This window comes from Numida meleagris, chromosome 2 (assembly GCF_002078875.1).
Source record: "Numida meleagris isolate 19003 breed g44 Domestic line chromosome 2, NumMel1.0, whole genome shotgun sequence".
Taxonomy (NCBI): Eukaryota; Metazoa; Chordata; class Aves; order Galliformes; family Numididae; genus Numida; species Numida meleagris.
Genome location: NC_034410.1, coordinates 18,946,880 through 18,963,527, shown reverse-complemented (window position 1 = coordinate 18,963,527; position 16,648 = coordinate 18,946,880). Strand labels below are relative to the sequence as shown.

The window sequence follows — 16,648 nt, the reverse complement described above, 5'->3', positions numbered from 1 at the left end:
AGGGCAAGGAGCAGATTAATTCCAACATGGGCTGGCAGTGGGGAAGGAAGGCTATATAATGGGAAGGTGCCTGGACAGCTCACTACATTTTTTAACAAATTTTCATTTGTTTTGAAGTTCACATAAAATAGACAAAATATTAAAAAGTGCCGTACCGGGCCATTACTCTATTTCCAAAATGGATGTGAAAATATCAGCAGTCATTAGTATCACTCCTGATGTCAATAACACAAAACATAAATACTGAGAGTCTGAGCCTGAGGCATTATTTTCACAGATTCTATTGAGACATATATTTCGTTTGAATCTTTGATAAAAGAGATCATGTAGGGTGGAAGGTCAACATGTAAGTAGCTTTTAATATGATTATAAACAGCTGCTGCTGCTTTACTCAATTTAAAACTTTTAGATTCTGTTTTCTACTTACATGCTTACTAGAGCCCAAGTAAGTAGGAGTGTTGCCAATTATTTCAGTAGGAGCAGGATTGACCCTATATATAGTACAGAAACAAAATAACTCAAACTAGTTTATTCCCACAAAAGGGAATCACTAATTTTACTAAATAAGAATTTCCTTACAGACAGCTGTATAAAATTACTATTAACAAATTTTGGAATCTCATCTATTCTTGCCGATGTTAGTGAAAGAACAAAAATGGATATAATTTTATTAATTGAAGTATTTCAGTGTCTAGATCTGTGTTGTCACAATGTACAGAACATGCTACAGATTAATAGCTATATCCAGAAACCCAGCATTTTGAAAGCCTTTTTTAATGAAGTTTGTCTTGTTTTCCCATAAGACTTCTTCCCAGAGATGAATATATCTGGCTCTCATTCTGGTGTCTTATTCTTTTTTTAGCTTCCTGAAATGACTCATATTCAGACACGGCGACCCTGGTTGATGTTTCTTCTACAGAACCTTGGATTACTATTAGGCTGGCTATGCCTCTTACTCTTGGCTATATATGAACAGAAAATTAAAATATAAGTTTTCTTTTGGAAATCTTGAAGTACCACTTATGACAGTGGGTAGTGTTGTTCAGTTTTGTCATGTCTGCCATAGCAATATATAAATTAAGTTTTTGGGATTTTTTATCTGAACAGTAGATAACTATTTCAAGTTATTAACTTATTGTTCAGATTTTGGATTTTCTTTTTGTAAACGTAAATGTTTAGAAATATGTTTTATTTGTTACTGAGTTTACCAGACCTCCATGCTCAAACTCACAGGAGCTTCTGATTAGTTTTTATTGAGACTGTTCTAGTTGAATGCTCTCAGTGATAGCTGCCAGTCTGATCGAAGAAAAGAATAAAGTACATTTAAAAGCAATAATTAAAGTAGACTAATCATAGTTGAATATTTCAAAGCATAAAACTTTGTTGCCTCTTAGTATAAGAAATAAATGTATTTATATAGAACTAAAAAAGTATAAAAAACCTAAACTGTTAAATTGCATACAGCATCTCTTTATAGTATCTGCCTTGTTCACTTTGCCAGCATAATGATCTTTGGTTGTCTTGCTGGTCCAGTGTAGCTGGTGTAAACGAAAAGTTCATGATCTAGAAATATGAGAAAGCTCTTTTCTGACTGTAGCCTAAATCTCCTACATGTGATGGAACCTGTGACAGTCAACCACTGGACCATAGTACCTGTCGCGTTAACCACCCTCTGTGTTATCCCACCTCTGATGGTTGTTCAGCACAGATGTTTATGAAAGATTATAAGAAAAGTTTAAGAGTTTCTTTCCCTCAGTATCCCTTCCAGCCTTCTCAAATCAAGGAAATCCTTGAGCCAGATGTTGCTTTTAAGCCATCGTTAATAAACACCAGTAGTGCCTTCCAGCTGAGCCCTCTTAGAGTCTGACTGCAACTCCTTCTAACCTGAGGTTTTTTTGTGTGTAATTAGTCCTCTTGGTTGCAAGGCAATTCTGCATAAATTGCAGATGACTCATTTAATTTTGCATTGCAGAATCAAGCCTGAAACAAATCTAAAAATTCTGTTCTACTTCTGAGGTGCTGAGCAGCTTCCAGGAGGAACCAAGCAATGTTCAGCACTGTGGAGTCTGCTACTTAGATGCTACCAATTGCTGGCACAAGGAACCCTCCCCTGTCTAATTTATGTTTTTATGTGAGATTTGAAATGCATTCCTTCTCCCTGCTCTGATGAACTGTGAAAATAGGGACTGCAAGTTACAGAACAAACGTATTTTCTTTATACGAGTAAATGCATCCTTTCCTTCCTTGTATTAATCTACCTTTAAAAAAGGCTACATCGTGATACTGTATATCTGTCTCATAATGTGTTTACTTGACAGCTCCTACTGGAGATACAATTATTCTTATATTACAGAGGAGATCAAGCCCTATTCTGGAGCACAGTCAGTTCTCAGAGGCTTTATGAGCAGTATGCTACTTAATAATCGAAATCTAAAATGAAAATTATTGTGAAGGTTATATAATAGCCTAGATTCCTAGAATTGTGGATCCCTCGTCATCAACAGGCTACCTCTGGGAAAAATGTTAAGGATAATTTTAAGTTTGCTATGCACTCATTTTCCGTGCCAGTAAGTTATGAGAATCTGTAGCAAATACTCCAATGCACATCTAAGTGTATATTTACATACCTTCAAAAACCTTGTCCTAAACAATTTATCCAAAGTTGCGCAGGAAGTTTCTAACTGACTGGGGAAATGAACCGAGTTGTTTAAAGTCCCAAAGTAAAACACTAACCTGTTTTATGTAGGTGTGCAAATGTTATGACTGCTTTTTCTGTTGGTTTAACTTTGAAGGCTGCCTAGTCAGCTGACAAACCTTAGCTTCACTTCTCAAAGTTTACATTTTTCAGGAGTTTGTGCTTGTTTTTAGGAAGGTAAATTTTTTTTTAAAGCAGTTTTCCAGTATTTCATCTGACTGTATTGGCACTGATTCAATGACCTTCAGCTGTGACAGTCAATTCAAGCAATAGCAGGACACCACTGGACGTAAGCAAAATCTATTCCTGTATCAGATGGTGCAAATGAATATTGGAAACTTCTGTTATTTCAAAATGCAGAGCTACTGTAGTTTGAATGCTTATATATGATCAGTGTTCACTACAGCAGGAAAAAATGTTACAAATGCAAGCATGTTTTGGCAATATTATGATATTCCAAAATCATTTTCTATCATTAACATGTCTGGAAAAGGGCAGTTAGTTCTTTGAAGATGCATACAAGCAGCGGTTCATGCTGAAATGATCTGTGAACAAACTGTGTTCACATCTCTTTGGAAAATAACGTCTTTTGGCTATATATGTATATGTATTTATCAGGTTTCTTGATCACATTTAACAAGTAAGTATATTCATACAGCTTCCACTGCATGCACAAACACATTGAACAGAGTGCCTGTAACTCCTTGTTTCTGCCACAAAGGCAGCATGAGTCTGTAGTGTTCATTGGTACGTGAATGATTCAGTTACATTGTGACATGGTACCAACTCTGAGTACCTGATGTCTCACTAGCATATAGAAGTTTGAATTCTTGTGGCACCTGTGAGAACTTTTGTCACTACTAAAACTAGTGCCTCTGTTCTAGTTCACCTGGCATTAGTATCTTTAAGATTGGATACTGAACATGGAAAAATACAAGACATAAAGCAAGATGGGACTATATTTCATACAGGGTACTGGAAACTATTTCTATATATCACTGAATTGGAAAACTAAATCTGTTTAAATCAAAGAGATCCACCTGCAGGATTCATCTTTTGCCAAAGCCCAGGAAAAACGATTGAAGAACATGGGTTTATGTTCTTGCAGGAAAGAAGGTGGTGCAAAAGTATTCCTATGATGCATTCTCTTTTTGTTTGTTTTAAATTCTGTAGAGTTTATTCATACAGATTTCAAACAAGGCTCTATTTAAAGCCAGATTTCTTTCTGTTCCTCCAAACCTAACAGCCAGGACATATTATGCCAATGTTTTCATTGAGTCAAATCCTGAGTAAGGGCTGCAGAACTTCATCACTTGCAGCGCTAAATCATGGCTGGGTATCTCTCTAAGAGGTACGCAATTACTCAAACAGATGTTACGTGCTTGATGGAGGGATAATTTGATGAAGTTTTACAGCCTGTTGGGCAGTTCTGACTAGATAATCATAGTGTTCCTTTGAAACCCTACAATATATAAATCTGTAGAAACTGGATTTTTTCTGAAAGAAGGTGGTTAGCATTTCTCTCTTTCCTCTATTCTTAGTTTTCTTGCACTCTTATGATTAAAAAGAAAAAAAGAAAAACAAGAAAATATCTTGTTTTTTTTTTACATATCTTGCTTTCTTACATACACAGAAAATGAGAGATAAGAGGTTTAAAGAATTTGTTTGCTACACTATCTTTTCCTGGAAGTTAAGTGGTAAAAAACCTCATGAAAAATAATCTCAATTCCAAACTACAGGGGCTCAAGAGTAAAAGTGTTGACTTTGTACCTCTTTTTTTTTTTTGTATATGTTACACATTACCCAGTGACTCTTAAGATAAATAGTGCCTTCTTTGCAGCCAACTATCCTAATGCCCTTAGAAAGTTTCTGGAGCTCATCTGCATGTTTTAAATACTGCCATCTATTCCATCCCTGTATTTTATGTTTTAAACACGAAGATGGCATTTCTCCAGAGGAAAAAAAAAAAACGTCTTTTTAAATAAAGAAAAACATGGTTAGTTTGGTGTAACAACCTATCCTTAGAAAACATATTTGTTTTTCTTTCACCTTGCATTGGAGAAAGCATATTATTGTAACAATTTTTGGCCTGCATTTAGAAACCAAAAGCAGGTTTATGTCAAGTGAAGATTAAGGCTGATAATTTGTAACAAGAGAGTGATTTATCAATGTTTTTAGCTTCTCTTGCTTTACTGTAACCTGTTGTTAGGTCTTCCTTTCATCTTAAAAATAAGCTGTCTTCTATTGTGATTGCAGCCTTAGGAATGTGACTACAGAAAGTACAAGCAGTAGTTACACAATGGCTTTAATCAAAACAGAAAGTCATGGAATGTGTTTTATTAGATCCACCTTCATTTCCTCCCCCCAAAGGAGCAAAAAAAACCATGTGCAGAGCCACTGCTGCGGGTCATTTAGTACGAGCCTTCATCCTTTTATGTCTCTCTGATAAGAGGGTTGGCACAGTGGGAGATGTGGCTTAGCAGCCCAAAGTCAGTGCTAAGCACCCAGGTGTGGGGGTAGTAGTACAGAGGGCAGTACAGAACACCCTGGTGTGGGGGTGGGACACAGAGGGCCAGCTGCTTCCTTTGTGGAGACGGATGACAGGAGGCAGTGAGGGTGGCTACAGAGCTCTCCCTGAGAGGCCTGCCTCCTGCTCCCACGTGCTTCAGCCCAGCATTTTAATGGCCGCAGTACAAGGATGATAGGTTTTATAGCTGAAGCATCCTGTAGGAGCTCAGTTCAGGGCAAATTTCCAGACAGTTTGTGTTGTCTTGGGTTTGGAGATCGGAGATATTGTGAAAGTAATCTAGGTGATAACCCCATGAGTGCAGACTCCTGCTGCGCACCCCACAGCACGCCAGCAGTTAAGATGACCCCCAGGAACATCACTTCTGTGCAGAGGAACCTACCATGGTGCTCTCATTAACTAAGGTGAAGCGCCAAGTCAGGGCCGGTGTGGAGGCCTTACTCCACCTTCATAGCACATCCATGGGCAAACAAGCGAGGCATGGTGTGGCAGTCCCTCCTTCCCAGATCCTCAGGTCTGATGCTGCCAGAGAGCACAAAACGTGGGATTACCTGGTAAAGTAAATCTGGCTAGGAACTAAAGTAAATCTGGCTAGGAACTATCTACCTACTGGTCCAATATAACACTGACCAACCAGTAATCCTGTACTATATATAGGTCTATATGTGAAAACATTTTTGTCCCATTGAAGCTGACTTGGCAACCCTCCCTCATCCTTTTCCTAAAGTTGAGCAGAAACTTGCCAGACTTATCCCATGACAGAGAAATATATGTATAAGGGACTGGACTAGTCACTTACTGTGATATATCCCAGTCTTAAATTAAGACCACAACAATTTCTGCTCTCTTTCTGTGTCTGCTAATGTTGTGATGAAGGCACCAGGGCAATATTTGTGCTGATCTGCTGGGTACGTGATGTGTGAGCAAAATCCATATCCCAGGCCTGGAAATGGTTTCAGAGTATCTCAGCTATCTCTGTCCTTGCATGTCATACATGGCATCCACTGGCACACCACACCTCACAAAAACTTGTTGGCTTGTCTGGCAAGGACCTTCTAGCATTTGCCCTATCACCTGCTTGTCTGTGCTATGCAAATATCATAACCTGTAAATTAGTCCTGTAAAAGAAAAGGACTCATTCTTCTTCACCATCCATGCTGATGGATGGTTGTTCAACACTGGAGTGATATATTGCAGATACTTGTGACTTCTGAAGTTCAGAAAGGGCAACACAGCATTGGAAATTTCACTAAGAACCACAGAGGTGGAGATTACCATTTACGACATTGCATCAGCAATTTCATTCTTCCCATTTGAGAGACTCTACTACCAGTACCAGGCAGAAGCACAAGTCATTTTGAATCCACACTGTATTGTTTTGGTGTAGTCCTGGTCATCTTGGGTGGTTTTATCCCTACCACCTTGTACTGTGTCCTGATTTCAGTACTTCAGATGTCATCTTCATATTCCTGTGTAAATGTTTAGTCTTAGCTCTAGAGCAGGAGTGAACCTACTTTCCGGGTGCTGTTCTAATCCAGAAAGTGATGAGAATTTCATTTGTAAAGTATGCACATGGATGTAATCTATATATATTGTACAGCAGTTCAGCAACAAACAGCTGTAATCACCAGAAAGTTCAGAAAACCAGAACTGGACAGTATACATCTGGTCCTTTAATATGTCTAGGTCAGTAGAGCAGCATCCAGAACACATGACATCTACAGCTGAGCTAAAGCCATGCATGCAATTTGTTCCCCAGGTACTATTTACTTGAGGAGTCCCATGAGTATTAGAATAATTTTGTCATTCTCTAGGAGCTCATTGGTGACTATTTCTAATGGGACTTAGACAAGGCTTTAGAAGGAAAGATGCAATGGAAAATAAGTCTTCTTTTATTTGGTTAAGAAATGAATACAAGTGGTGACATGCTCTAAACTGCATAATGATTCATAATCCTGCACAAATGCAAAGCATCTCCTTTTCCACTTGGAGGCAAACATGGCAAAATAGATACATACCAGAAAAGTCAGAACAAGGAAATGTCCAAGGAAGAAGTTTTTGTAGGTGATAGGGTAAATGCCAGCAGAAACAATATATATGCAAAGCACATCAGCTCCTTCTCATTGCAGTTCATTCTCTTTGGCAATCATAAAATCCACAGAGCTTCTGCGTATGTTAGTGGAAAATGTCATGTCTAAAAAGTAGAGTTTCAACACTGGAAATAGTTTAAATATTACAAAACATATGACTTATAATAACTCTTAAACTTGAGATATGCATTAAAAATATGATCCATATGTTCATAGCCATATATTTTGGAAAATACATATTCATAGTCAATGAAATCAGTATAATTTTATGTGCAGAATTTCAATTCCATCTCAAGTAATAAGAAAGAAACAAAGCTTATGAGAGCATATTCTAACATTTCCCACTACCAGAAAACCTACTTTTTAATTTGGCTTGCTGTGCTTGCAATTAGCAAGAACATGCCATTTTTCTAGACAACAGAGCAGCTGACTGTCTGGCATAGTGTTGTGTGGCATTATTAGGAAGTACTAAGAAAACAAGACTGTTGCAAATTCTTTTCTAGCGCATAATATTTTAATATGCCATAAAAATTCTTAGACTGGATGGCACTTAATTAACCCTCCATCCTCAACATTGATTATCCTTTATGGAGCTATGGTTTTTTAGAAATAATTCTTAATACACATCACTGAAGAGCAGTGCTTTTTTGTTTCTTTCCTTTAACCTCCCTGCCTCCTGTTCCCCGACATAAGCTCTGCTATGTGTTAAATCTCCGTATTGGTGGACAAAATGTAATTTGTTAGAAGATCTTTTTCTAGATATTTCATAATTGTAGCATATGTAAGACCATGGGCTTCATTCTGAAAAGCACAACTAGAGCAAGAGCTGTTCCTACCCACTTCTTACTGGTACCAGAAAACACACTCAAGCTTTCTGTGCATAATTGATAGAAGAAAAATAAAAAGATGAAAATGACTTTGCAAATACCAGCGCTGGTATTCAGCACTCAGTCAACAACAGAATGCAAGTGATCAGATCTCCTGCACTTCTTTAATCACACTGTTTTAAAGACATTACTTCCCAACTGACACATTTTAGCTAACACTGGGCATGTGCCTAATCTTCAACTATTCTTCAGCATAACAATTGCTAACCACTTTCACTTTTGTGGTATACTAGTATTATATATGAAGACATAGAAAAACAGTTGCCAATATTGGATAGTCATTTGATTTGGGGAATATAAACTGCAAGTTGTTGATGATCTGAACTAAATACTAATGAACCAAAAATACACTCTTGAAGCTTACAGTTCAAGTATGAATGTAAACCATAGCTTTAACAAGAGTCTGGTTTGAGTCTCTCATATTTGAAATATTTCACCTCTCCCTCTTTCTGCAGAATTCGCAACAAAATGTATGCCAGATGCAAGAGAATAGGAACAAAACTACAGGTCCCTATCTTACTTGAGATTTACTTTTCTATGCATTCAAGCTGGCTATTTGAATAGCAAAAGTCCCTTCTCCTTCTTCTGCACTTACATATGCCCTGATTATGTTAGAAAAGGCCAGATTTGTCAGAGAATTTTCAAGCCTGTTCCCCAGCAGTCAGAATTAGGGGCCCACATGGTAAGAAACAGAAAGTCTTGCCAGAGGAGACATTCATGTTCACTGTCTATGTGTTTATAAATTAGCCTCAGATTCAGACTTTGCTCTCCAATTCTCTTAATCAGTGAAAATTACTAAGAATTATAGTATGTAAACCACTTCTGAATTCTCGGGTCAGTTTTTACTGATGAAATGTTATTAAAAGGCATAAATTTCTGATTTGTACCATATTAAACAAACAAACAAACAAATATGGGCTTATTCATGTCTTTATAACAGCAAAAAGATCCCACAGGTCTGCACAGGTCCTCTATTGCTGTGATCTACATGATAAGGAGGTCATCTGAAATGCAGTTGACAACTAGCATGGTTTCTCAAGTACTGAAGTTCCTAGGCAGTATGCTTGATGAAAAACACATTGCATGTTCATTTATCCCCTATGTCTACTTAAAATGTAAGATATAAACATCTCTTCTATGGATGTACTCAACAAACCTATATCTGGTTTGCATCCTTCAGTCACTGCAAAGACATTTCTTTAGCTAATCCATTGTGGAACTGATTTTTAGAAAAATAGAAGTGGACTCCATTTTGTTAAGTTTAACACGATCTTATAATATCCTTCCAGTAAGTCTAACGCTGTGGTTCTGGCTGCCTTCTCTTATTGCTTTCTGGTGACAGATACGCTGGTGCAGATACTTCTTCCATAAATAATCTGCTCCAAGATTGAAAAAGAAAAAAAGAAAAAAAAAAAAGAAAGAAAGAGAAGAAAATGGAGTTGAAAGTAAACTAAGCTACATAGCACCTTTACATAGCACCTTACTGTGTAAATAGCTTTATGAAAATCAAGTAAGAAAAAACAAAACCCGATGCAATGAAAGACAAAAGTGATCCTTGATATCACTGTGACTACTGAGTAATTATCATGAATGACAGCATAGTGGTTATGGCAGTACTTTACTTCTCTTTACCTCTGCTTGTTGTCTATACCCTCATAGGCTGTTACCAGCTTTGTTGCCTTACTCTATATTGCTACAAGCTCTGAAAAGGGGAGTAGAATGAGAGGTGAAATTAACTTTCTATCACGCCCAGCCAGTCCACATCCTTGCAAATTATCACTGCTCATGGTGTATAAAGAGTATTAGAGTCACAGATTTTTGCTTTTAAAAATTTAAACAAGTTAGCATTTTTGCTCAAGAAAACTAAAAATTTGCAAATTCTGTGTGCTACCTACCATTTCCAGCCATCTCAATTTCTACCAAAGCTGCACGAAGGAGAGAACAAACCAAAAATCACTTCATTAATAAGCATCTTTGGCACTCTGAAATTTAAAGAAAAACATCCTATTTTCAAAAGTTAACAATTTAATTGCTATCAAGAAACTTCTTCAGTTTCCTGCGCTGCACAGTTCTGACTGTGCTGTGAGCTTTCCATGCTTTTGTTAATCCCCAAATGTGCCCATCAGATAAAGTTTTCTATTTGGATAGCACTCCTTTTCTTTCCAAAGTTGTTCATAACTCTGGAACACAAGCTTAAAAATGCCGAGTTGCTAAGATGTCTCTATCTGAGTGAATGCATCCTCAGTTAAAGCCATAGATCCCTACACTTCAGAGATTGCCTTGAGGAAAACCAGAAAGAAATTCAAGTTAAAAATGAGTGATGAACTACAATAGTGAACGTAATGTACCTCAAGGTTGAACTCAATGCATTTTAATCATTTAATTTAATTTTATGCACATTGTATAAATCACATACCTCTTGATTAGAACAGTTTTCAGAGTGCCTGATTTATTTCTATAATGGTTTCAGGCCTGACTCCTACATGGAGTCTTTGAAATTCATCTGTATAAAGCAGTTCTGGACCCCTGCAAGGACTCCAGAGAATCATTTCAGCAGCAGTACCAGCTGACAGACATCAGGGCTCCCCTGGTGTTCCCCAGATGAGAAACCTCTACGCACTTGAGAGAATGTGTACAGTGCAATGAGATAACATGAAGAGCTGTGATTCCTTGAGAAGACCCATAGACGTTTTTGGGTGTAACAAAGGCAGGATTTTTGCCTTTTTTAGTATTTCAACAGAGCAAAAGATAACCAGCAGTCAGGTAATATATGGGACATGAGAAGAATATAAGGTGTTTAACAGGGCAGACTACACGTAAGAAAATGATTCTCCAACAAGTAACAGCTTTTCTATCTCTGGAATCTGCTGGCTGTGACCGTGTTACCTCCACGAGCTGTGGGAGAAAAGTGTAATCAGTTTGCAGCCCACTAGCTATGACAGACCATGTCTGCCACAGATGACTTCGACCAGATTTTCTCTGTGAAGGCAGTAATTGGGATATTGCTCCTCTATCTAGCTGAGTCTTTTCAGAAAGTGTGTTAAAATTTAGTTGTCTATAATTGGCAAATTTATTTGAGAGCAAAATCAGGGAGCATTAATAGATTGTTTGTTCATACAGCATTTGTATCATTTGAAAAGGAAACTACAAAAAATCACTGTAGATCACCCTGGTGTTCAAACCTTTAACAGCAAACCGAGTTTCAACAAGCAACACTCGAACACCACCTTCCTACTCAGGAAATTTCACTTAAAAGCAACTTAAGCTTCCTCAACCCCGTTTCAGTGTGACAACATTCAAACGAAAACCTCAGTTTTCAAAATTTAATTTCAAAATTAAAATAAATAAATAAATAATTGAAATTGGGCACAGCTGCTCTGGGTAAAGCCTAAAAGGGAGCATGCTGCCTAAAGCATGAGAGGGAGATCAAGTTGTTGTTGAAGCTCTGGTGATGTTTTGTGCTGTTCTGATGCTGTTATTAAGTAAGTGCTCTTATTTCAGAGACTGAGGAGAAAGCATTAAGTGAATTTAGATGGCTCTTGCTTTATGAAGTACTCTTCTTAGCTGAGTGGTATATCTCAGTTAACCTCATAATTATAGAGACAGAAAAAGATGTTGCTTTGCTTAGTTCTAAAAAATTATGAGGTCAGTGAAACAACAAAGTAATTTTAGAGAGAAATCTTTGCCTCCTTCTAAATACATAAGTCAGTTCATATATTTACCCTCTAGCAATAAAAATGGAATTAGTTATTTCTTGCTAACAAAATGTTCTCAGCATTTATAATAGTAAATGTAGTTATCTACTCAACATTTCTTCTGTAAAAGCCAAAATGAAGTAATTACTTTAACAGATAAATGAAGTTTACATACATGCATTTTTATGCTGTTTCAGGTAATTCTAGTACTTTGGTCATGTGCTTTCTCGAAGGTCTATCAGGTGTCTACAACCAGTTAGCGCTTCACAGAAGTGCTATGAGTTGAATTGGGGAATATTCAGTGGGTTTATTGCAGCAATTTTGTTGTCCTTTTTCCAAAACCTTCAACATTTTTCTACTCTTGAAAAGCTCTTTTGTTCACGTTATGTCTGTGGTATGACTGTGGTAAAATGAGATAAAATCTCCACCATATGAAATAAACAGCTATAGAATTGCAAATAATTCTAAGTCACCCCAAAAATGCTATGCTTCAATAATATTTAAATTCCTAACAAAGATATTAAAGGATTATTTAATGCAAAACATTTAAAATGTCCTTTCCCTAAGATGTGCAGCTCTAACCCTTTTCATGGTAGTTTATCGGGTTTAGCGTAAAATACACTATAATCTCATTGGTTTGTAGTCCACTCTGATTTCATCATGGTAGTTTTCAGCTATTTTTTCCTGAACTGTATTAAATATAAAGAATAGAAATTAGAAGCTAATGCTATTGCTTCTACAGAGAACCTAGTCTTTATTTCTTAAATGCTGTGATTTCTTCTGGGTCAGATGCGTATTACTCATAAATTCACAGCAAACAATATTTGTCATGTGAAAACACTAACACGTTTTGTGAAGTGACCCCTACAAGTATATTGCATGCTTGGCCTCAGAACACATTTATGTGTTGTGAGATGAAGAAAATCTAGAGCTAATGAAAATGTAAATGCATTCTTAGGAATACAATATACCTCATGCTAACCATTTATTTATGGTGTGGGCCAGATCCAAGATAGGAAAAAAAAATGAATAGCTGTTTTCTGGCATGAGGGCTCACTCCACTATTATGCACTGGATATCACAACAAAGAAGGACTGTTTCTATTTGGGATCTCCCAATGAATTGACAAGACATTTGGCTGTCATCCTTAGAAATTTTGGATATACAAAGCTGGGCTTTGCAATAAATATTTACATTTGTTTGGTTTTTTTAGTATATAAAGAGTTATGCCAAGACCAAATGTGAAAAAGGCTTTAAACCTTCAAAAACATTGAAGTAATATTTTGTTTTTCTCATTTTAAAACATTCATTTCTTTTAACTGTATTTGTGCTTCTCATTTGGGAATTCCTAGCAAGATCAAATTGTCTGAGGCTTTTAAGGTAATGGAAGAGAAAAATTGGAAGCTGCTGTGGGAAGTGGGTTATTATCCTGTGAATTTGTTTTCTACCTGAGATTTTATAGAGGTACAAAATCTTAGGTGGATATTTCAAATATCTTCAATAAGGCTATTTTGTAAGGGAACAAGAATATGTATCTGATTAAATCTTATTTGTGAGACTGGGTATTTAAAATAATGACTGGTATAAAATCTTGAAATTAGTTTTCTTGATTTTTATTTTTATTTTTTAAAAGAGGATCACAGCTGAAGTAAGCTAAGCTTCCATTCACATGAAGTTAATACTGCAAAATGGAAAAAATGACAATAAACATAGCTATAGCATTTCCTGCTTTTTCCATCAGCCTGTAATGTAACAGAATGTTAGGATGAGAGTAGTGGATTTGCATGGAGTACCCAGGTCAGGCAGGTACAGCACTGCTAATTTACTGCCCCAGGCTTCAAATTTCCACTTGCGATTGTGTAGGGGAGTTGTGTAAGGGTGGAAATGAGTTAAATAGAATCATAGAACCATAGAATTAGCCAGGTTGGAAAAGACCTGCAAGATCATCCAGTCCAGCCATCCACCTACCACCAATAACCCCACTAAACCATGTCTCTCAACGCCACATCTAAATGTTTCTTGAACACCTCCAAGGACGGTGAGTCAACCACCTCCCTGGGCAGCCCATTCCAGTGCCTGACCACTCGTTCAGAAAAGTAGTGAAATGTATCACTCAGGTTTGTTAATTATAAGCCAAATGTTGGCTCTTTAGCGTTAGTGTTTGATGTTATTACATCCATATAGAAAAACTATGTAGACTCAATATCTTAGCCTGTTTTCCAAACTACAATGCAAAAAGGGTTATCTAATACCTGATAATGTCAATTAGCTGAAGAGCGATAGCTCTAACAATATAAGAGAAATGCAAAAAAACACATTCTTCTTTTGGCAATTTAAATACAGATTTTTCTGCCTAATCAATTGTACAGCTTAGAGAACGCTCTAACCATCTGATCCCCTCTATGGAGTGACTTATCTGGCAGTGCTCAGAGAACCTGACCTAATTTCTGCAACCCTTCTCGCACTCATGCTAATATGAAATGTGACAAGAGCACTTAAAAAATATTCCTGATAAAATCTCGGGGGCAAAAGGTGGTTTGCATCTGTATCCTATCTCATTACTCCAGCAGGCAGCTAGACAAACCGAGCTGTCTTAGCTGGAATCCAAGTGACTCATCACTTTAAAGCCAATTACAATGCTAGCATATATTTGAAATATGTATTCTATAGTAGTCTGAAACATTCCTTATGGCATGTAGAGGATATGACTGTTTATAAGTATGATTGAGTATTTATATCACTTATGTTTTCCTTCTCTCTTAAAGATTCGTGATAAACATTCCAAAATAGTTGTTCCATATAAAATATATAGAAGGTTTGACAAGAATAATTGCTTTTTCTAAACCTGTATTGAAGTAGTTAGAGCTTGCATGGTTTCTGTCTCAATTCAGAGCTCTCCTATAAGAGTTTATCACTTCAGATAACTGGTTATCTCATCTGGATATTATTCAGCTAGTCTACTTGTAGAGGTCTAGTAATTTCAGGACACCTGAAGTCATAGAAATCTTTTTTATTTTTTTTATACTGGCCTTCTCAATAAGCTTGATTTGAGTTTATGCAGCTGAAATAAATACTGCCTTTTCTAAAATTTATGTCTTTAGCTTTATTAAGCTTGATTTGAGTTTATGCAGCTGAAATAAATACTGCCTTTTCTAAAATTTATGTCTATACCTTGTAAAGAATGGCATGACTGTCTGTCAGTACCAGCTAGAAATGCTACTACTGGTAACATGCATATGATGGTTACAAGTCTCTCAGGAGTTTAGTTGCTCACAAGCAACACTACTGAAATTTTATTTTTGGAACTGTTAATGTACGCAGTGATTTTTATAGTGGTATTTGCATCCATGAGCACTGCGTTCTTAGAAGTGCGTTCACAGCATTGTTGTTAGAATCTGAGAAACTGCCATGATTGCCACAACCCATCTGCACTTAGAATGATCACGATGTAAATTCTATAAGGCTCTGATAATAAAACCCCCATGAGGCAGCGAACTGATAATACAAATTGAAGTCGGAATAAATACCAGAACACATAGGCATGGAACAATGTGGAAAAACATGGAGCAGTAGAGATACTGCTGCTTTGATGAAAAGGTAGGAACCATCGCTGACCAGGTTACAGGATTTTAACGTCAAGATAGTGATTAGAGTCATTAGGGAACAGATTATACTTTCATCCTACAAAGCCTCTTTCAGTGTATGATGGCTACAGCAGCTATCGGATCAAACAGCACTTCAAACACAAGGTACTTGATTGGGTTGCACTCAATGTGGGTATGTATAAGCAGCAGTTACATTTCATACTCTGAAATAGAGAATCATCATTAATCTGTGTCACCGAGCTTTATTCTTTGACTCTGCTCCTCTTATATCTAAATTCCTTCCATGGCACCTGTCAGCAAAGTGTAGTTTTTTCGTCATTGTGCCCTTTTTCTAAGTGGGATGTATAGAACTGTTTTCCATTTGAAGTTCTTGCTGTACGAGCAAAACTCTCTTGGAACGTGCATGCTATTTCACTAGAGTGAAAGGGAATTAGTTGTATCAGCCAACATTTTAAAATCCTTCCAAACTAAGATTAATTGCCAGATGTTCCAGGAACTTTATCATCAGTCTGGTCAGTCCTGATGTCCTTGCTTTGTGGTATATGTGGTAGTTGCTTTTTTGGCACAGTATATCATTTCCTAGACAGCTTCAAGGGCTGTAGTTAGATGAACTGATTTTGCTTTTTTAGGCTTTGTGCATTTTTAGGCTGTGGGAAATGCGAGAACTCTGTATGATTTCCCTTAATTATAGTGAAACCTGAGAGTACCACAAGAGTCTGATCTGTTTTTGCTCTAACTGTATGTAGATAAGTGCTAAAAGAATTTGCATGTGAGACTCACTCACAATGTCCAGAGAATAGACTCCACAGCAAGAATTCCTTCCCATTCATGAAATCCTGTATTTATCTTAGGGCATTTTGGCCTTGTAGTTTCCATGTATGTAGTCATAGCCACAAGGAAAAATCTTTAGTTCAAACAACTCCTCTTGAAAACGAAAAGGACAATAAGCAGCAGAAATGTTAGAGGTAGCATGTACCCACCAGCCAGGCATCACATAGGCTACAGCCATAAATCAGAGCTGGTTTTAAAATAGCTGGTCAGACAGAAGAAGCATACTTGCAGTAGGACAGAGTACAGTCCCTGCCAGCCAAATGAACACTACTGCCTTGGGGAGGATTTACAGCCTGCTGCTTTTTGTAGCCCAATCTC

At 37.1% G+C, this 16,648-nt stretch overlaps 1 protein-coding gene across 1 annotated transcript in view; it reads left to right on the top strand.

Moving 5' to 3' along the window:
* Nucleotides 1-1,081, top strand: part of SLC39A12 (solute carrier family 39 member 12) — a 34,457-nt gene extending 33,376 nt beyond the window's left edge. Inside the window, exon 14 of the mRNA XM_021387849.1 lies at nt 863-1,081. Coding sequence (XP_021243524.1) covers nt 863-991 — 129 coding nt within the window. The 3' untranslated portion in view covers nt 992-1,081. The remainder of the gene's footprint in view (nt 1-862) is intronic.